The sequence below is a fragment of the Oryza glaberrima genome, chromosome 1, assembly GCF_000147395.1.
Source record: "Oryza glaberrima chromosome 1, OglaRS2, whole genome shotgun sequence".
Taxonomy (NCBI): Eukaryota; Viridiplantae; Streptophyta; class Magnoliopsida; order Poales; family Poaceae; genus Oryza; species Oryza glaberrima.
In genome coordinates, this window is record NC_068326.1 from 8,053,716 (window position 1) to 8,075,904 (window position 22,189).

At 45.4% G+C, this 22,189-nt stretch overlaps 3 protein-coding genes across 3 annotated transcripts; 2 read left to right on the forward strand and 1 right to left on the reverse strand.

The window, feature by feature from the left end:
- Positions 1-854: 854 nt before the first annotated feature.
- Positions 855-2,127, reverse strand: LOC127759935 (uncharacterized). The gene has a single exon (XM_052284148.1). The coding sequence runs from the start codon at positions 2,125-2,127 to the stop codon at positions 1,270-1,272; it is 858 nt and encodes a 285-aa protein (XP_052140108.1). The 3' UTR covers positions 855-1,269.
- A 3,717-nt stretch (positions 2,128-5,844) lies between these two features.
- On the forward strand, positions 5,845-10,204 carry LOC127760386 (putative disease resistance protein RGA1). The gene has a single exon (XM_052284636.1). The coding sequence runs from the start codon at positions 5,898-5,900 to the stop codon at positions 9,804-9,806; it is 3,909 nt and encodes a 1,302-aa protein (XP_052140596.1). The 5' UTR covers positions 5,845-5,897; the 3' UTR covers positions 9,807-10,204.
- Positions 10,205-13,985: 3,781 nt separating this feature from the next.
- On the forward strand, positions 13,986-18,090 carry LOC127754341 (transcription factor Pur-alpha 1). Its single transcript, XM_052279844.1, has 5 exons — positions 13,986-14,416; positions 14,516-14,563; positions 17,114-17,266; positions 17,351-17,593; positions 17,680-18,090. Exons 1-5 carry the CDS (start codon positions 14,087-14,089, stop codon positions 17,830-17,832), a joined length of 927 nt encoding a protein of 308 aa, XP_052135804.1. The 5' UTR covers positions 13,986-14,086; the 3' UTR covers positions 17,833-18,090.
- The last annotated feature ends 4,099 nt before the right edge of the window (positions 18,091-22,189 follow it).

A 22,189-nucleotide genomic window follows, 5' to 3' on the forward strand; every position in this document is an offset into this window, starting at 1 on the left:
GGTGGCCAGAAAGCTCGTGACTCGTTAGCTCGCTCGGCTCGGCTCGGCTCGTTTGAATTTTCTAACGAGCCGAGCTGGTTAGAGATAACGAGCCAGCTCGAGCTGGCTCGCGAGCCTTAACGAGCTAGGACTCCATCATAGCCCAAAAGCCCAATACAACAAAAAGGCCCAAGCCCAAGACACTGCAAACCCTAGTCCTCACTCTTCACTCAATTCCCCACTCTCCTCAGCCGCCGCCGCCGCTCTGCCTCTCCCCCAGCCGCCGCCGCTCCGCCTCTCTCCCAGCCGCCGCTGCCGCCGCCGGGAGATCGAATGCCCGCCGCCGGCGGTCTCTGCCTCTCCCCCACCAGCGCCCGCCGTCGCCGGTCTCCTCCTCTCCCCCGCCAGCGCCCGCCGCCGATGGGAGATCGAGCGCCCGCCGCCGCCGGTCTCCGCCTATCCCCCAACGCCCGCCGCCGCCGGGAGATCGAGCGCCCACCGCCGCCGATCTCCACCTCTCCCCCAGCGATCCAGCGCCCGCTGCTGCCGGCGCCTGCCCCTAGCGCCCGACGCCGCCGGCGAGCTCGAGCTCGTCTCCTCCAAGTGCCGGCGGAGTTGTGTCGAGTTCATCCCCTCCACCGTCGAGCTCCTCCCTATGGTCAGCGGCGAGCTCGAGCTCTTTTCCTCCACCGTCAAGCTCCTCCCCTCCTCCCCGTGCTCGCCGGCTACGTCTCTTGCCCCTAGCTCGCGAGCTTAACGAGCTGGCTCGAGCTTGTTGACGAGCCGAGCCGAGCTAGGTTGGATAACGAGCCGCTAACGAGCCATACCGAGCCGAGCCGAGCTAGCTCGACATCCACCCCTACTTATGGGTATACACCATGTATTCATGTACACCAATTAACAAATATCACTAAAACATCTAGAAAAATTAGCTAGTTTAGCTGCACGAACACAATGTGAACAAGACATGCAGGGGAATCAAACATTTATAAACAGAGTAACAACTCATAAGTTTACAGATACGTAAGCTAAGTTATAAATATATTTTTTTCCTAAAAAAAACAGACCATAAACTGAGAAGCAAAACCCAGCAGTACATACCATCGTTTTAGCTCTTTTGAAAATATAGAGCTATTCGCTAGTAATGTTGACGATTTTACATGAAAATTCATGTGAGAATTAGGATATACTGTAGGAAATATGTGTCTATAACAACTTGCTATATATATATATATACTACATAAAAATAATAACCATTATTTTATTATTATTATCATTATCAAATTAATTTCAGTGAGGAAGTCGAAATCCCCAGCCATCTTCCGCACCCCTGCCCATCCCACTGACGTTGGGGGCCACGCTGGGGTGAAGGGCGCCAGCGTGGCACGCGCGGGCCACTGCCACGTCATAGCCATGCAGCGCCATGAAGAGCCTCTCCTTCTCGAGCTCCTCCTCCTCCTCCTCTCTCCCCGTCCTCCTCCCCCTCCGCTTCCTTCCGCCGCCGCCGGCGATCACCGAGGCCAGCGGCGGTGCCCCGCTCGCCTTCCTCCTCCCGCCGGCGGTGGCGGCGGCGCCGCCCCTCCGTTGCCCTCCTCCCCTGACCGGCACCGGCACAGCGTCCAGGCCCATGAGCTTGGCCACCACGCCGGGCTTGCACCACACCACGCTCTCGCCGGCCACCGTCGGCGGCATCCCGCGGCACGGCGGCGGCGATCTCCGGTGGCCGGAGGAGGAGGAGGCGAGGGCGGCGTCGTGGTAGTAGTAGTGGTGGTGGTCGCTGAAGGAGGCGCGGTACATGGCGTCGCGGCCGCCGTCGAGGGAGAAGCGCGGGTACTGGCTGAGCGCGTCCCTCGCCGACCGGAGCACGCGCCCGTCCGAGCTGTTCACGCACGACGCGCGCCGCGGCTGCTGCTGCTGCTGGGCCTTCCTCGCCGCCGCCTCCTCGAGGTCAAGCTGCAGGATCATCTGCTCCAGCGTCACCGCCGCCGCCGCCTCGCTCTCGGCGACGCCCACGGACGACGCCGTCGACGTCGGCACGGTGAGGAAAGACGACGACGCCGCGTCGGCGCCGACCAGCCGGCGCTGCATCGTGGTCGACGTGGAGTCGACGCCGTGGCAGAAGCTGCGTATGCCGCTGCGGCGCCGCATGGTGTAGACACTAATCGAGATAGAAGAGGGGATCGATCGACGCCATGTCAGGTTTGGTTGGAGAAAAGTATATAAGCTTAATTAGGCGTGTACGCGTGTACGTGGATCGGAGGAGGTTGGCGCGGGCGCTCGTGATAGGGTTTAAAACGGGATGGGGATCGTGCGGCGTCGACGCATGAGTCGAGTGAATGTGATGTGGAGGTGGAGGTGGCGCAGCAATTGGGATCACATGAGAGGAACGTACGTCTCATGTGCCTACGTATGATATATTCGGTCGAATGTCATCCACCGGTCGTTAGCACCCAAGCTACTGAATTCAAATCTTTATAAAAGCGAATTTTAGATTGGGTTGTTTGAAAGCTAAGTTCATGATTTAAAAATACTATATATATTTGGTTGGATGTAGAGGCATGATAAAAAGAAAAACCCTTCTCTGGAAAAAAAATCATCCACCCGTCGTTCACAGGTGTGTATGATCTCAATTCGAGTTGTGACATCATATACATGTTAGGGCCCAAGTAAGCTGCACTATGGGGCCAATTCAATAGCTCACCTAAATATCAGCCCAAGCAAGCTGAAGGGAGAGAGACAAAAGAAAAAAAAAAACATGTTGCACTTCCAGGTAATCGAACAGGTCGACCGAACCGGCAATGGACCCTTGTCGATCTCTCTCTCTCCTTCCCCTTCTTCCTACCAAGTTTAGTACACTTTGAGCCACTCCTTCGTCTTCCTTAATTTTCTCGGTACCAAACAGGAGCTTGTGTCTCTTTGCTGCTACTTGTTGAGTGAAGAGGGTTTATACTTTCTACAATCAGAAGCTTGTATGTCTTGCTAGTTGCTACTGCTTGTTTTGAGTGAAGAAGGTTGCTAATAATCTGGCTGTTGGATTCGTGGTGTCTTAGCATGGAAGAACAGTGCGAGGGAGAAAGGATTAGGCATGGGGAGTAGTACTGTTCTTCAGAGCAGCGCTCACCACATGTTTGATTGAATGTCATGCCCGTTCGAAGTGTACAAGGAAGATGTTATGCCTGTGATGAAAGAGGAGAAAATATTCAGGGATGAAGCACTAAGGCTGTTTCTTGAGGAATGGATAGATGCCAGGTGCAAGATGGAGGATAAGCTTGATCGGGCATTAGAGAAGTTTGAAGATATCGAAGCTCTAAGGGGGAAGGCTTTCCTAGGAGACAGCGGATGCCACCAAGGCAGCCACCACTGACCTTAAGGCGGCATCCTCCAACACCCAAGACATCGCTGCCTATGATGCCAACCAAGTGCTCGACGGCAAGCTTCAATGATGGTTGTGCACGCATGGCAGCGAGCTCAAGCCACACCAATAAGGTACCTATTCCTACGGTCACCTTGGAGCTGGGATATGGTGAGGACAAGGCCCGCACACCCTGCATCGATACCACGGACTGTTCCAAAGAGACGCACGCCAAGTGTTTGATGGCTGCACTCAACGTCAATGGTGGCAGCAACCAAGCTGTGGTCGCGTTCCTGACCATGACGGACATGTTTAAGATCATTCCAACATATGTTGAGCCAATGGACATCTTCTCAGCAAGATCGACCATTGACCACAAGGAAAACATACCAATGCCACATCGACGAAGAATGCATTTGATGGTGAATGGGCTCGCAGAATGCCTCTTGGCATCTAGCTCCCCATCGTCGTCGTTGTTCCCTTACTCGCCCTCGCTTGTTGGTCGTGCCGCCGTTTGAGAGGTGGTTGCCCGATCGAAGAGCTTAGAGCTGAAGGCCAGGAGATGGCCGCGGTGCCTCCGCCACATCTGTTCGGAGGTCGTACTACGCCTTTCACGCCCGAGGTCCACCACCGCCCTCTTTCTCCTCTAGTTAGTTGGCCGCCTGCCACCTCCTCCCTCTCCTGTTGGGGCCTTAGGGGTAGAGAAAGAGAGATGGAAGGGAAATGAGGTTTAAGAAAGAAAGAAATAAAGAAAGGGAACCGACAGATGAATCCCACTATTTTTTTCATTATTTTTTGGATGACTGTACTGTCACGTTAGTTGCATTATTACATACTTAAGGAGTAGTTGACTACACTTAAAAAATTGGAACCAATAAGCGAAAGCTCCGGTGATGTGGTATACCAATGTGTCATGGTTATGGATACCACATACCTAATAGTAGTTGACTAAATCTCGGTAGGACCCACCACATACTATGTCCTATACGGAAACAACCTACGGATATAGAAGGGAGTTCCGAATAAGGAAAGACAACCAGAGTTCTACATGGAAACGACAAGGACTACTCGGATTGTATCCATATTGGTTTCTCTAGTTCTACTTGGACAAGAGGACACCTATGGGTATAAATACAAGACCCCCTAGGAGGAGAGGGGAGAACGACCATGGAAGACACCCATGACAATCAACACACGCCCACCAGAAGCCACAACATACAAGCCTACATACGCCAAGACACGCCGCCGGATATCGATTTCAGGGATAAGCATGGCTATTCCCCTACGGTGTCTCCGGATACCGTCAGGAGATACGAAAGCGCTATCTCTGATCTCGCCGAGCACGGATTCGAGGAGGAAGACTACCCTGTTGTCGACTACGAGTCAGACCTTCAGACCGACATGTCAACAACAGTTAAATAGGCTACCCACATATTGTACTGGTGTGATTATGGTGAATAAGAGCAATACCGGCTTCGGCCAACAGGATATAGAGTTATTACCTGATAACTCAGGGGCCCGAACCTATATAAAAATCCCTGTCTCCATTTTTTTAACCTCAGTCTCGCGTATATCCTAGCACCAACGATCCCCATACTATTCAAATACCGTAGTCGAGACATCAAACGTCGACACAATGAATCATTGCTCGCCCGGCCGTGAGTTATCTTTCAATAGCAGTTTAGTGAGCCAAATGAGTTATGGCCGGTCTCCATCTCCGTCGAGTCTTCCATATAATTAGTTATCTTTCAATAGCAGTTTAGTGAGCCAAATCATTTGTGGCCGGTCTCCATCTCCATCGAATCTTCCATATAATTAAAAACCAATGCATTTCTTAAGAAAAAAAACGATGTATATATTTATAAAAGCACTTCCTATTTTGTATGTAGAGTAGGAGCAGTACTCTCTCCTCGTTTCGTTATATTATAAGTCGTTAAATTCTTTAAGTTTTATTAAGTTTATGAAAAAAATATAACAACATATGCATCACCAAATTAACCTCACTAAATGTACCATTAGATATATTTTGATGTTATGTTTGTCTTATGTTAAAAAAACATTGCTACTTTTTCATATAAAGTTAGTTAAATTTAAAAGGTACTAAGACATGGAAAAAAATTCAAAACGAGTTATCGAGTACTACCTCCATCCTATAATAGATGTTTTGATTTTTTTTGTTTGCAACGTTTAACCATTCGTTTTGCTTGAAAAATTAGTGCAAATATAAAACATGATAAGTTATACTTAAAGTATGTTTGATAATAAAGCAAATCACAAACAAAATAAATAATTGTTCTATTTTTTTAATAAGACAAATAATCAAACATTAAGAAAAACTCAAAGGGATGGGACGGAGGTATTATATTATTTCCAGGGAAGTTTAGGAAGAAAAAGAGTAGGAGTATTATTTAGAGAGATGGAATTAGGCAGCCATTCCCGCAATGAATAGTTAAATATCTCATGATTATTAGCTACTCCACAGCGTTAGCTTCGTCCACCCAATTTGACTTTCCAATGCATTGTGATTTGAGCGAGTTGTGAGAGAGAGACACTCTAGCGCGCAGCCATGGCGGAGGGTGCTCTCGCCTCGACCATCGTGAGGCAGGTGCTGACCAAGTTCGGCTCCTCCGTCTGGGACGAGCTCGCGCTCCTCTGTACCTTCAGGGCGGACCTCGCGGCCATGGAGGCCCAGTTCGCCACCATCCGCGCCGTGCTCGCCGACGCCGAGGCGCGCGGCGGCGCCGGCGGCGACGCCGCCGTCCGCGACTGGCTCCGCAGGCTCAGGGACGTCGCCCACGACATCGACGACTTCCTCGACGCCTGCCACACCGACCTCCGCCGCGGCGAGGGCGGGGGCGACTGCTCCGTGTGCGGCGGCCTCACGCCGCGCTCGTTCGCCATGGCGCACAGGCTGAGGTCCCTCAGGCGCGAGCTGGGCGCCGTCGCCGCATCCAAGGACAGGTTCTCCCTGAGCCCCGACGCCCGCCCGCCCGCGTCGCGGCAGCTCCCCTCCGTCCCACCCATGCGCGAGACCATCTCCATGGTCGACGAGGCCAAGACGGTGGGGAGGAGCGCGGACAAGGAGAGGCTCATGAGGCTGGTCCTCGACGCGGCGGGCGACGACGACGACGACGACGACGACGGCGTCTCCGTCATCCCCATCGTCGGCATCGGCGGCCTCGGCAAGACGACGCTGGCGCAGCTGGCGTTCAACGACCGGAGGGCCAACGACGAGGTGTTCGACCCCCGGATCTGGGTCTCCATGTCCGCCGGCTTCAGCCTCGCCACGCTGGTCCAGGCCGTGCACCCCATCGTCGCCGCGCCCAGCGAGTGGTGCGACCTCGCCACCACCACCACCACCAACCTGGAGGCCATCGCGCGCTTCTTGTCCATGGCGTTCACGGGGAACAAGTACCTGCTGGTCCTCGACGACGTGTGGAGCGAGAGCCACGACGAGTGGGAGCGGCTGAGGCTGCTCCTCAGGGGCGGCAAGCGGGGCAGCAAGATCATCGTGACGACGCGGAGCCGGAGGATCGGCATGATGGTGGGCACCGTGCCGCCATTGATGCTCAAGAGCCTCTCTGATGAGGATTGCTGGGAGCTGTTCAAGAGGAAGGCCTTTGAGGAAGCAGATGAGGAATTGTACCCAAAATTGGTCAGGATAGGGAAGGAGATTGTCCCCAAATGCGGCGGCGTGCCGCTGGCGGCGAAGGCCCTTGGGAGCATGCTGAGGTTCAAGAGGAATGAGGAATCATGGATTGCTGTCAGGGACAGTGAGATTTGGCAGCTGGATAAGGAGGAGACCATCTTGCCATCTCTCAAACTCAGCTATGATCAAATGCCACCCGTTCTGAAGCAATGCTTCGCGTATTGCTCGGTGTTTCCTCGAAACCATGAGATTGACAAGGGTAAGCTTATTCAGCAATGGGTTGCTCTTGGCTTTGTTGAACCCTCAAAGTATGGTTGCCAGCCGGTTTCTGATAAAGCGGACGACTGTTTTGAGCACTTGTTGTGGATGTCATTCCTTCAAGAGGTAGACCAACAGGATTTGTCAAAGAAAGGATTAGAGGTTGATGGAAGAGTTAAGTACAAAATTCACGACTTGGTGCATGACCTTGCTCAGTCTGTTGCGGGGGATGAAGTTCAGATCATAAGTGCTAAGCGAGTCAATGGGAGGACAGAAGCTTGCCGCTATGCATCATTGCATGATGATATGGGGTCGACCGATGTTCTTTGGAGCATGCTTCGCAAAGTCCGTGCGTTTCATTCCTGGGGCCGTAGTCTTGACATTAATTTATTTCTTCACTCCGGGTTCTTGAGAGTACTAGATTTGCGCGGCAGCCAAATTATGGAGCTCCCTCAATCGGTTGGTAAATTGAAGCATTTGAGATACTTGGACCTTTCTTCATCCCTTATCAGTACTCTGCCCAATTGCATCAGTAGTCTCCACAATTTGCAAACTCTTCATTTATACAATTGCATAAATCTCAATGTGCTGCCCATGTCAGTATGTGCCCTTGAGAACCTAGAAATCTTGAATCTTTCAGCTTGCAACTTCCATAGCTTGCCAGATTCTATAGGACATCTTCAAAACCTACAAGATCTTAACTTGTCCCTTTGCAGTTTCCTTGTGACATTACCTAGCTCTATTGGTACACTCCAAAGTTTGCATTTGCTGAACTTGAAAGGATGTGGCAACCTTGAAATTCTACCTGACACTATATGCAGCCTGCAAAATTTACATTTCTTGAACCTTTCACGATGTGGTGTTCTCCAAGCACTGCCCAAAAATATTGGTAACCTTTCAAATTTGTTGCACCTGAATTTATCACAATGCACTGATCTTGAATCAATCCCAACCTCAATAGGTCGCATTAAGAGCTTGCATATTCTGGATCTGTCTCACTGTAGTAGTCTGTCAGAGTTACCAGGATCCATTGGTGGTCTTCATGAACTTCAGATACTCATTTTATCACACCATGCAAGCAGTTTGGCATTGCCTGTATCAACTAGTCATCTCCCAAACTTGCAGACTTTAGATCTCTCATGGAATCTTGGTCTAGAGGAATTGCCTGAATCAATTGGCAATCTTCATAGTTTGAAGACCCTGATCTTGTTCCAGTGCTGGAGTCTACGTAAGCTGCCTGAGTCTATAACCAACCTCATGATGTTAGAGAGTTTGAACTTTGTTGGCTGTGAAAACCTAGCTAAGTTACCTGATGGCATGACAAGGATCACCAATCTGAAACATTTAAGAAATGACCAATGTCGATCTTTAAAACAACTACCTAATGGATTTGGGCGATGGACTAAACTTGAAACATTGTCCTTACTCATGATAGGTGACAAGCATAGCAGTATCACGGAGCTGAAAGATCTAAACAATCTAACTGGTGAGCTCAGGATTGAATGTTGGTCACACAAGATGGATCTGACAACAGCTGCCAAAAGAGCAAACTGGAGAAATAAGAAAAAACTAAGCAAGTTGACCTTGTTGTGGACCATTCCTTGTTCTGTGGATGATTTTGAAAATGTTGAAACATTTCTTGAAGTTCTTGTGCCACCCGAAAATCTTGAGGTCCTTGAAATAGATGGTTACATGGGCACTAGATTTCCCAGTTGGATGATGAAGAGCATGGAATCATGGCTCCCAAATCTTGTCTCATTAGATTTAAGCAACATTCCTAACTGTAGCTGCCTACCACCCCTCGGACACATCCCTTATCTCCAATCGCTTCATCTCCGATACATGGCCGGTGTCCATAGCATGAGCTCTGAAATTCTTGTGAAAAGACAGAAATGTGTGCTGTACCAATCACTGAAGGAACTCCATTTTGAAGACATGCCTAACCTAGAGACCTGGCCAACTTCAGCAGCGACAGATGACAGAGCTACTCAGCCAGAAGGATCCATGTTTCCTGTTCTTAAAACTGTAACCGCAACAGGATGCCCAAAGCTCAGGCCGAAACCATGCCTTCCAGATGCTATAACAGATTTGTCAATCTCCGACAGCAGCGAGATATTGTCAGTCAGGAAGATGTTTGGATCATCATCTTCCACATCCGCATCACTTCTGAGGAGATTGTGGATCAGAAAGTCCGATGTATCATCCAGTGAGTGGAAATTGTTGCAGCACAGGCCAAAACTTGAGGAACTAACCATCGAATACTGCGAAATGCTACGTGTTCTTGCAGAACCCATCAGGTACCTTACCACTCTGCGAAAGCTGAAGATCAGCAATTGCACTGAATTGGACGCGCTTCCAGAATGGATTGGTGATCTTGTAGCACTTGAATCTCTTCAAATAAGTTGCTGCCCAAAGTTGGTCTCGATCCCAAAAGGTTTGCAACATTTGACTGCTCTGGAGGAGTTAACTGTCACTGCCTGTAGCTCTGAGTTGAACGAAAACTGCAGGAAAGATACAGGCAAGGATTGGTTCAAGATCTGTCATATCCCAAACATCGTAATCTCGTGACAGATAACTATGCAACTTCTGTTGATCAATTAAACAAAAAAAAAGTCCTGGTGAGTTGCAAGTTCATCTGATTATGCTGAAGTTATCCTCTACTCAATTTGTTCCCATCATGCATTGTCCTTGAATGGTTTATCTAGTGAGTCGGAGATTATAGTCAATGAACAGATATTTTATTCTAATTTTTATGTCTATATAGACAGGAGTTGATTGTCAGTGTCTGTAGCTCTGTAGGAGTGAGAACTATAGTAAAAAAATATGCAGGGAAAGATTGGAAATGTAATTAGTGTGCAATTTTTTTTGTGGTGGTTCAATGAGTGCACAATTGACAATATGTAAGTATGTAACTGGCCATCACTTGACCCTTAACAATGTAACTGGAGTCGGCCGCCTTGAGAGAATGGACAAGTTGTGTACAAAATTCAGGCACTAAGTCTGCCTTCGGCACCTAAAGTTGCGACCCACATTATTCTTTTTCTACACACACGCTTTTCAAACTGTTAAATGGTATGTTTTTTTGAAAAAAAAAATCTATACAAAAGTTGCTTAAAAAAACATATTGATCGATTTTTCAAAAAAAAAATCTAATACTTAATTAATCATGCGCTAATGGACCGCTCCGTTTTTCGTTTGGGAGGAATTAGCCCCCATCCCTTACCGCCTAACACAGCCTGGAGCTTAGTCAGACATGATTTTTTTTTTTGTGCCTGGGTTATGATACACAGCCTCGTCTCTGGTCGATTTCCAGCCCTACAAGCGAATGGCGGACTTTCAACCATTTCACATTTTATTAAGGGGAACATACTCTATACATACAAGCTTTTCGTATACATGCCAACTAATAAATATTAAAAAAATAGAAAAAAAATTTATATATTTACTTTTCATATTTTATATATAAAGTCTTATCCTCAAATTTATTATATTTTAGCTGTAAAAAGTATAAAAATTCTGATAGTTTTAAGAGTATAAATCTATCAGAATTTTGTTTTTTTCTTCATATGTATAATGAATTTGAAGGTAAAACTTTACATAGAAATATAATACTACCAAAGTATATATATAAAAATTTTCTATATTTTTTTGATATTTGTTAGTTGGTGTGCACGGTATGTGTATGCGAAGGCTTGTGTGTGGATAGGATATGTTTTCTTTATACAATTGTACCCTTAGCGTTTGTAGAAATATCAAATGTTTCATTTTTACCAACCGATTGAGGGAGCTCCGTAATTTGGCTTTCGCGCAAATCTAGTACTCTCAGGAGCTTGGAGTGGAATGAAACACACGAACTTTGTGATGATGAGTAGATGATATTAAACTTGCTCTAAAGAATCTATACTCGTTGAGATAAGAAAATATGTAGCGAAGCTGTTACTACTACGTTTTAGGCTAAATTTAGAATGTTTTAGAAATTTACTATATTTTAGAACAGGAGAATATATTTTATATACTATATTGAGAGCTTGTTCACTTCAATGCCAAAACAAACCTTGTCGATTTTTGGCAATATCAAATTTTAGTACGTTAACAAATTAAACAAGATTTTACCATTGTGATCTTACCAAACTCTACCAAAATTTGGTAATTTCGGAATCTTCCACTAACAAAACACACCAGCAATGGGTAAGAAATCAAACCAAACACTACATTTACATTTTTGACATTATTAAAATTTGACATTTTTGACATTGCCGATCTTTCACTTTATTAATAACTAATAATAAGGTTTATTATGACAATGGAATAATAAGAAATTGCTAAGGGAGTATACTCTAGTAACGGTACGGCAATCATTATCCAAACCATTTACTCGTACTTTACACAAGCTAGAATTTGCTAAGGGAGTACTCCCTCCGTCCAAAAAAAAAACAAACTTAACACTGGATGTGATATATCATAGTACAACGTATTTAGACAGGCTCCTATCTAAATTCATTGTATTATAATATATCATATCCAGTCTTAGGGAGGACAACAACCAAACTCGTCCTCGTGCCGCTCTCACGCAAGCGGCTCGGGGGGCAAAACCCTAGCTGCTCGCGCCGCCACCTTCCCTCCCCACTAGCCGCCTAGCCACCGCTGGAGCTCACCGCCGAAAACCGCGCAACCGGCCGAGAAGGCGGCGGCGGGGAGAGCAAGCCGACGGTGGAGCTCCTCCTTGGTGTGGGAGGCGAAGCGGGGCGCGCCGGTTGAGAGGCGGTGGCCGTGGCGGTTGACGGGGCGGGGCGACGGATACGTCCACGCAAAATGCGGATCCGCTCCCCCTAGGGCGTGGATCTGCGCCCCCTCCCCCACCCCTGGTGGCAGGAATGGTCGACCCCGACAGCGGTGGTGCTCGCTGCAACAGCAGCCCGGTGGAGGCGGGAGGCGCGACGGGCCGAAGGCTGCGGCTGGCGGGCGAAGAGGACCGATGGCCAATGGAGGCACACGCGAGGAGGCGTGTCGGCATCGGCCGGCGAAGGTGTGAGGTGGCTAGTGGAGGAGGTGGCCATGGCGGACCTCGTGGCGGCGGTGGCTGGCCGACGAGAGGCACAACTGTGACTGGGTGGCGCGGCCGACGCGAAGAGGTGCTGCGCATAGTTGGCCCCAGCGGCAGCGGCAGAGCTCGCGACAACGACGGACAACGGCGACAACGACAACAGCTGCAGTCGGGTGGGATGTGCGGCCGACAACGGCGAGGAGGCGCGGCCGGCAGCAAAGGTCAGCGCGGTGCGAGGTGCAGTCTGTAGCGAAGGCCAGCACGACGCGACGAGGGTGGCGACACGCGGAGGATAGCCGGCGTGGGGCGTCGGTGCAGCGGTGCCCACATGTCCGCGGAGGTTAGACAACAGTGGAGCATTGATGTGTCAGCGGTGGATTGGCAAGCGGCAGACGGTGGGCGAAAACCTAGTCCGGCCTTGGTCGAGCTGGCAACGATTGCGTTCAGAGCGTCACTCCCTCTTGAGGGTGTTGTCGTGCTATCCCATCCTCTCTTGTGGGGCTACCGGGTGAAAACCTAGTCACTGTTCTCTTTGAAGACCTTGACGGACGGCGGCAGCGGTGCTTTTGTCATTATCTCCCTAGAGACATCGTCTAAGCAGCTCCCTTGTCGAAACCTCCCAAACAATCGTTGCAAACTTGCTCTAGATTCTTGTTCTCTTATATTGGCGCCTTAGCTTATGCAAGTTGGCCATGTTGGAGGGCCTAGGGGGGAGAGCAGTTCCATTCTTCTCTCTCACCCTCTCCCACTCAATCCCAAAGACATGGATAGAGTAGGCTTCTGTGTTAGTTGTTAGGGTTGAGTTTTGGACAATCTCGGTTGCACATCCTTTGTTGGCTTAGTGGCGGCCGGTTCGGTGCTAGTCTTCTCCAGGGTCTGTGTGTTGGTGCTGTTGGTGCGTGGGTGGTGGTATAATTTTCTTTGTTTTCCTAATTACGACCTCCCAGTGTTGTAATCTTATAATTTTTTCCTACTTATCAATATAAACTTCGCACTGTCTGGTGCGAGTCGTTAAAAAAAAATCTATTTCTTAGGTTTATTTCTTGGGGGACGGAATAGTATACTCCCCCCGTCCCATAATATAAGGAATTTTGGAGGGATGTGACATATTCTAAGACGACGAATCTGGTTAGGAGTTTATCTAGATTCGTTGTCATAGGATGTGTCGTATACTCATATCCCTCCAAAATCCCTTATATTATGAAACGGAGGGAGTACCTTAGTAACGACATAACATTTATTGTTCAAATCATTTACTTATAGTCTACACAAATTATAATTTGCTAAGGGAGTATGCTTGGTAACAACACGACAGTTATTGTCCAAACCATTTACTCGTATCCTACGTAAACTGAAATTTACAAAGGGACTATACTCCAGTAATAGCACGATTGTCATTGTCCAAACAATTTCTACCCCCAAACCGCAACTGTAGCAGCACACGTACCAGTACAAAAACCTTACCCTTTCCGGTCATATCAGCGTCCTTCGCCCCACCAATCACATCCCGCCACGCCACCACCCCCCGCACACGGTCAGCACCCCCCCTTCCCCCCGCCCACCGATTCCCTACCCCCGCCCACCGAACCCCGGGCCCCACCTGACCCCGGCCCCACCCGTCAGTGACGTGGAGGAATCCCCAAAAGGGTAAACCCCCACACCCCCTCTCCACCTCGCGAGATCTAATCCCAATTCCCAACCTCACATCCCCACCTCTCCTCGACTCGACGACTCGAGTTTGAGAGCGAGTTTAAACCCAAACCCTAGCTCAAAACCCTAGCTCGCGGCGGCGGCGGCGGCGGCGATGGACGGCGGCGGGGGAGGAGGAGGAGGCGGGGGCGTCATGGCGGGGCCCGGTGTCGCGGGAGGGGGAGGAGGAGGAGGGGGAGGCGGCGTTGGGGGCGACGTGGAGCTCGTCAGCAAGACGCTGCAGTTCGAGCACAAGCTGTTCTACTTCGATCTGAAGGAGAACCCGAGGGGGAGGTACCTGAAGATCTCCGAGAAGACGTCCGCCACGCGCTCCACCATCATCGTCCCCGTCGCCGGCGTCGCCTGGTTCCTCGACCTCTTCGACTACTACATCCGCACCGACGAGCGCGACGCCTTCAGCAAGGAGCTCCGCCTCGACACCAAGGTCGCGATTGATTCCGCCGCCCGCTGATTTTTTTCTTTCTTTTTTTTTTTTGGCGCTGTCTATGTTTGCTGATTTTGGTCGCGGCACGCTCGCGCGCAGGTGTTCTACTTCGATATTGGGGAGAACAAGAGAGGCCGCTTCCTCAAGGTAGGTGACTGACGGAACATTGTCTCTTGTGTGTTTTTATACCAGTGAAATTCCTGAATTTGTTTGCGTTTAATGAGGAAAAAATTGCCGAATTTGTGTTGCGAGGTTGAGAAGTGGAACTGACTACCTAGAATAGGAAATTAGGCGTGTGAATTTAGCAAGGGAAAAGTTTGGCTCCAGCTTTTTTGTATGATCAGAAAAGGGTCCTCTGTTTCAATGTCCTAAAAAGGCACGCTCAGTAAGAATTGGTACAAGCCTCTCGATTTTCTCTGTCATTGATATGCGGAGCCTAGATGGCTAGACCCACATGGTAGTGTCACCTTGGGAGGTGCTTGGGGTTTTGAATAAGGTTTTTTTAGGGAGGAACAGAGTGCGAAGATGGAGAACCAAAATGGGACTTTCCACTTTAGTAATTCTGTCTTGCTCAGAGTTCTATTTTCCCTGATCTGGCAGTCTCACTTTTATCTGGTTGTTACCGCCAGCCACTGATGAAGCTAGTGCCAACTGGGTGAAAATAGCATATCATGCTTGCTTGTCATGTCATCATTCCATCGTGTAGAGGATTCTGTTCTTTAAAAGAACCAATTTTTGCTTGGTAGTAGTAATTGCGAATATGGTGTTATGGGTTTTGCTCTTTTCCATTAATGACTACTCCCTCTGGTCATAAATAGTTCATGTCCTCACTAATGACTACTCCCTCCACTCCAGTCATAAAAAAAATGACATTTCTTTGCTAGGCCAGCAAAACTTGACATTTTGGACAAGATTTGGTCAAACTTTTAAAGCTTTGACTATCAATGGCTTTTAAAATATTTATTTGGAAAAAAACATTAAAATGTTATATTCATAATGATAATCACATAAAACTATTAGACTGTATAAACGTTTTGTACAATGTTTTTGAAAAAAATGTCTACAAGGCTGCTTACAAGGAACAGGTACTCTAACCTTGTACCACTTCATCCGCATAAGCAGCCGATTATACTGCATAAGCGGCTGGTTATGCTGCATAAGTGCTATAAGGTGGGGTAACCGCACGAAACTGCTTACTGCTTTTCAAAACGTTGTTTTTTTATATAAAATTGTGGTTAAATTCACACCTTGAAAACTGCGAGAAAAGTCAAAAGTCAAGTACTTTTTGACAGGAGATAGTAGTATATATAATTGGTCTGGACTAGATAGAAATGCAAGCAGCTGCAGATTAGTTTTTGTTTTTGTGGTTATGTTGACAAACTGCAGTTGCATTCCCTTGAACATTCTGCATTTAACACTTTTCAAATTTCATTGATTGCCTGATCTTTTGTTGATGACAGTCAGTGTCCTGTAATTAATGAGCTATGGCTTTCATATGACGTTGACATCTTTAGAGTGTTGAACTAGTCATTATAATTATCCAGGTTGGCACTTGTGGTTCAAAAGTGGGAGAAATAAAAACATGATTGATCAATGTTCATATTGCTTTGACTGTGTTCGTACCAAGGGTTAAGAAAGAAGCAACAAATTCCTCCCTGGAAATTAATTTTGAGGAGGTGGTGGGCACCTGCGCCAAGCAGGGCTCGAACACAGGTTGGCAGGATCGCTCATCAGCTCTTTGCCAACTGAGCTACGTGCTATTCTGTTGGTTTGACTGTTTAATCTGAATATATTACAGCAACTCTATGTTGTATGTGAATTGCATGATTAGGTTGTCGATTTGTTTCTAGTTACTCAGGATGATGTTTTTCCTTGTATGGAAATTTTCAAATTCCTGTATTGTCAGTTATAGTCTTAATCATGATGGCTAATTTGAGCAATATATTTGAGGAACTGAATGTATCCTTTTTATGGTCTAATAATGTAAAATTGGACTAAAAATATGAAATCAGATAAATGACTCCAAAGGGTGCAATCAGTAGGAAAAAAGGATATTATCTTCGCAGAAAAAAGGGGAAAATAATTTGCACATAAATATCATGCCATCATGGGTCTTGAAATCTCAATCTGAATTGTTTCTGATTTAAAAATCTAAACATTTTACATGGATAAACTCTTAATTAGAAGATTATGTGTGTATATAATGCATTGCCTCCAGAAAGTAGCCCTAAACCGACAGATTGTATTGTTGTGCAATAAAATGTATTGTAGGTCTCTTACTCATTTTGTGTTTGGGAAGTTATCATGTGGAAGCAAATATCATGTTGAGATACTCTGTAGGAGCAAATATTATAGTCTCCAGATTAAAATTATTGTAATGTAGTCGGAAACGACATTAGTTTTTGTAATTTGTTTCTTCTTTCTTTATCCACAATTAATTTCCATGTACTCTTTATTTATATATCAAACTCCATGCATTAAAAACCTGTCATGGCTGTGATTAAACAATTCCCAATTAAGCATCGCGTGCTAAATTAATACGTATATGCTAAGTGCTGTTGGTAAGTTGGTTGCTACATTCAATGGTCAAGGGTCACCTAGGCGAATTTTAATTAAGAATAATTTCAGAAAACTACACATACTTTGATCAATCTTGACATAACTATTTATATTTTATCATCCAACTTTTTTCTTCAGGTATCAGAGGCATCTGTCAACAGAAACCGTAGTACAATCATTGTTCCGGCTGGTAGTTCTGGTGAAGAAGGTTGGGAAGCATTCAGGAATGTATTGTTGGAAATAAACAATGAGGCTTCCCGACTTTATGTTCTACCAAACCATCCTAATCAGGTACAAGAAACTATACCTTTTTTTGACATATTCATGAAGTCTCAGATGACATCATCATTAAATTCTTGCCATTGTATTTGGCAGCAACACTTGGAACCTCCAGAGCGCCTTCCTGGACTTTCTGATGATGTTGGTGCTGGATTTATAGCTGGACATGGAAGTCAATCTGCTTCTGGACCAGAGGTAGATGTTGAACGCCTGGTTGATTTGCCTCCTCAGGAAGAAATTAGTGGCATGGGCATGTCTAAGGTCATAAGGGCAGATCAAAAGAGGTTCTTCTTTGACCTTGGAAGCAACAACAGGGGTCATTACCTGAGGATTTCTGAGGTATCCTCTTATTTGTCCGTAACTTCGTGCTATCTCAAACCTGTAAGAACGCAAGGGCTTTGTTCTTACGACCTGTCAAACTGCAGGTTGCTGGAGCTGATCGTTCGTCGATAATCTTGCCACTCTCCGGGTTGAAGCAATTCCATGAAATGGTTGGCCACTTTGTAGATATAATGAAGGACAGGCTGGAAGGGATGACGGGCGCGAACGTGCGCACAGTGGAGTCCAGTCAGAGATGATTTAGCTTTGAGGTGCTCGACCATGGCCGTTACTGCTGTTATGCCTCCTCTAGGTTTGTTATGTGGTGTGTGGCTGTGCAGATCACGCAGTATTGGTGGGGATAATAATGTTATTTCTCTTTTTTCTTTCTTTCTTTTTTTTCTGAATTCAGTGGTGAGGATTGATTTGTTTGGGACTTTTCTTGTCGAGGAATAATAAGCAGTATATTGTTCGTGGGGGTGGTATAAGCTGGTGATTAGCGTTGTTAGCGTGCATCATATCTTCCTGGTTGAGCTAGCTCTCCATTTCTGCATTGCATTTAGTACTGTTACTAACTTACTATTACTATTGCTCTTAGGCTTGCATATCACTCAATGAGGGTAAATTTTTTTTTATGCAATGCCCCTTCTGCACGAACAAAATGTCGTGTGCTGATGAGAGAGGATATATTTAGTTTCATGCTGTGGTTACCTGAGGGTTCTTTGTATCTGTGACATATCTAAAAGTACCCTCTTCTTTTTTTATTTTTCATAATTTATGCCTGATCAGGCAAATCGGAGGTAATAATATTTTGGTCTTATCATGTAACGCAAGCAAAGCAGGAAAATGTGCACATGTTTCTTTTCTTTTGTTTACAGCAAAAAAGGAAAAAATGTGCACTTGTTTCTTTTCTTTTGTTTATTTCCGTTGTACTATCCTGTCAAGTGTTAACAGATGCTATATAATGTCATCAGTAACTTGTCTTCGGGTCATTAAGCAAATATAATGGTGTCAAATCAAATGCTAAGTCGATAAACATAATTTTCTATTTGTGTATTAGTATTTGGTGATGCACGAGAAATTGACGAGAGCGAGCGAGCGATGACTGAGGGGGGCTAGCCTCGAGCATCGTGAGGCAGCTGCTGGGCCCAACCTCGGCTCCTGGGGCGTGCTCTTCAGGCCCATTGGGCCTGAGTTCGCCACCATCCGCGTCGCGCGCCGGCGTCGACTGGCTCCGTCCGTCCACAGGATCAAGAATGTCGCCCGTGACGCCGACGGCTTTCTCGACGCCTTGCCACAGGCGTCGCAGCGTCTCGGGGTGTGCGGGAGTGGCGGCCCAGCTAGCAATTCGCGCTCCGCCCCCTCGCCATGGCGCACAGGCTGAGGTCGATCGGGGCCTCAGCCCTCAGGGGCGCAAGCTGGACTGGACGCCATCGCCGACTCGCCGCCGCCGCCGCAAAGGACACAGGCTGTCCCGTCCTCGGCGCTGCGAACGGAGCGAGGAGGAAGACGACGGTCTCCGTACGCCATCCCCCATCGATCGTCTGCTTCTTCAAGGACCGTACGTTCCAACCGATCGACCCGACGACGAGGCCGGTGTTCGATGATCTGGTGGGGTCTCCGGCCAGGCCGGCTAACGCCAGCGCTGGCCCAGGCGATCGTTGCGTTGCGTTGCGATGCGACCTCACCAACCAACCAACCTGGAAGCCATCGATCGTATATGATGCTTCCACCGTTCCAATATTCCACGGCCGTCGGCCGACGTCCTCTACCACCCACGTTCGTATGTACGTATGTTTGTTAGAAGTACATCGATCCTCCGCCATGTCACTCCTCCACTATCCAAAACGATGTCTCCTCATCAATCCACTACACCAACCGCCTTCCAATATCGTTGTATTTTAACCGCTTTTTGCTAGTTAAAGGTGGTGTAAACTCGGACAACATGGTTGAGGCTTTATTCTAGATCAAGTTTACTAGCCTATACTTGGAGAAATCATATTTTTCTTGAGATCCAAAAAGAGTTCTTTAAAAAAATTGATTATTATTATAGATCTTGTTTCTTTTAACAAGACGGTGATCATTAAAAAAAGTATAGACTTGCAATATGGGATATTATTTGTCAACTGAAAGATCAGGGTGGACTTGGAATTCAGAATCCAAAACCAATGTTTATTGAGTAAATGGTTGTCTAAATTGATAAATGAGCAAGGCGTTTGACAAGACTTATTAAAAAGAAAATACCTTAATAATCAAACAATAAATCAAGTTCAGAAGAAACATGGGATTTTCTTTTTTTGTCAGGCCTCATAAAAGTTAAGAATACTTTTTTAAATCTGGGTTCCTGGACTGTTAATAATGGTGAGCAAGTCAGATTTTGGGAGGATAAATGGCTAGTAAATTACTCCTTTAAGGATAGGTATCCGTCTTTGTATTCAATAGTTAGAAAGAGAAACTTTTCGATTGCATATGTCATGAGTACTGTTCCACTAAATGTTTCTTTTACGAGAGTTTTAGTAGGTCAGAATCTGATTAATTAGCATAATTTGTGTGCTTCAATTGTGCATATCCATTTGACAAAGGAAAGTGATATATTCCGATGGAATCTTCATCAAAATGGTCAATTCTATGTTTGTTCTATGTATTTAGCTTTAATTAACAATGGTTACATTGAGAGGAATAAGAACATTTGAAAACTTAATATGCCTCTCAAGATTAAAGTTTTTATGTGGTACTTACTTGAAGGGGTTGTTTTAACAAAAGATAATTTGGCTAGGAGAAATTGGAATGGTAGTTTGAGATGTTGTTTTTTAATAAAAGATGAGACTATTCAATATTTATTTTTGTAATACCATTATGCAAAGTTTCTATGTGGAAAGTAGTCTTTGGTTGGGCAAATTACAACGTACTCATGTCATATTTAAATATAAATATATGACATCATTGATTTTTTAAGAAAAAAACTTTCACTAACTTTATTTAGTTAGTTAAATAAAGTGAAAAGAGTAGCACTAAATATGTTAATTAAAAAATATTTTAAGTGTGTCTTATATATTTGTTTATCTGTTTTCACAGATTCTTTTTTTAAAAAAATAGTGAAACGAATTAAGAAAAAGTTAATGGGTAATATGTTTAAAACAATAGGTAGCAACGAATAGCATAGCGCACGCCAAATTTCAAACTATTCTATGGAAATAAACAATTCAACCCAGACACCCATAGCCAATCAACGTAGAAATGTAGAATCACTGCGTTCGTAAAAAAAAGTATGCGGCACAAGAGATGTGATTTCGTCAAGAAAAAAAAAAGACATTTCACATGGCTTATTTAGTCCTTTGTATAATTAGTGCTTGGTAAGTAAGGTTGGACCTAGTAAAAATAGGTCTTTGTTATCAAAACTTTCACAATATATATGAGTTAATAATAAGGTAGGTCCCATGAACATAAAAGATTTAACAGTGTTCAATGGAGACAGAAATTCGGAGAGAATGAACACATAGATGAGAAAAATAATGTTTTTTAATTTCTTACTATCAGGTTATAGTGTTATTGCCGGGTAGCAGTTGTTTATTACTTCCACGATGTTTACTACTCCCTCTTTTTCATATTACAAGTCATTTTGACTTTTTCCCTAGTTTATAGAAAAATTTGCAATATTTTTGACACAAAACAAACATATTATCAAAATATATTAAATGTTAGTTTTAATGAAACTAATTTTGTGTTGTAAATATTATTATTTTTCTATATATTTAGTTAAATAGGAAAAAAAATCAAAACGTCTTATAATGTGAAACATATAAAGTACCTAATGTAAGGGTTGCATTTGTTGTTACTACCTTGTTTTGGAGCACAATGCGGATGCTCACAAGAATTTTCTTTTTTATATAATGGAACGAAATCATAGCCTTTGCTCAAGGAGCTACAACCAATTATTACACAAATTCACACAAACTAGCACATAAAAACAAGCCTTAAAAAAACACACCAGGAAGGCTAAAGAAAACACAAGCTAATAAATATCCACACAAAACAAAGACCTATTGATTATTGAATCCTATTAGTGAATTTTCAACCAAAGTTGGCAAAAAACTACATAACCGTTGTCGCAAGTAGTCAAAATGCATATTTTATTAGCTTGCTGTCCTCATCACACCTTTATAGTTGAGCCCAAGATAGGAGCCAATACATTACCCTGAAAAGGACCTGCATATAAGATACAGACGGAGATTTGTCAAAACCATATTATTTCTACTCAACCATAGAGCCCTATATATAGCGGATGCTCCTACAAGAATAAGTTTTTTTTTTCTTTTATCATTACTCACTAGCCAATTCCCAAAGATATGAGAAATATTGTGTGGAGGATATAAACCAAAAGAGTCTTACAGAGAGTCGTGAATGGATGACTTTATCTGCCTAAAGTTAATTAAAATGTTGATATCCACCCACATCAACATTACGTACGTACAAACAAATAACAAATTTGCTTTTAACATAAATTCAGGGGGGTCGAAGATTTGTCACTGACTTCGTTTCCTTAATCGTGCGTTAGAGACAAACTCGCAGATGTGTCTTCTATATATGCAAAAAAAATGAAAAAAAGAAAAGGAAAAA

Coding starts and splice junctions, on each gene's coding strand:
- LOC127759935 (XM_052284148.1), bottom strand. CDS start 2,127: ATGCGGCGCCGCAGCGGCATACGCAGCTTCTGCCACGGCGTCGACTCC.
- LOC127760386 (XM_052284636.1), top strand. CDS start 5,898: ATGGCGGAGGGTGCTCTCGCCTCGACCATCGTGAGGCAGGTGCTGACC.
- LOC127754341 (XM_052279844.1), top strand. CDS start 14,087: ATGGACGGCGGCGGGGGAGGAGGAGGAGGCGGGGGCGTCATGGCGGGG. Junction 14,564..17,113: donor AGAGAGGCCGCTTCCTCAAG/GTAGGTGACTGA, acceptor TTTTTTCTTCAG/GTATCAGAGGCATCTGTCAA. Junction 17,267..17,350: donor TACCAAACCATCCTAATCAG/GTACAAGAAACT, acceptor TGTATTTGGCAG/CAACACTTGGAACCTCCAGA.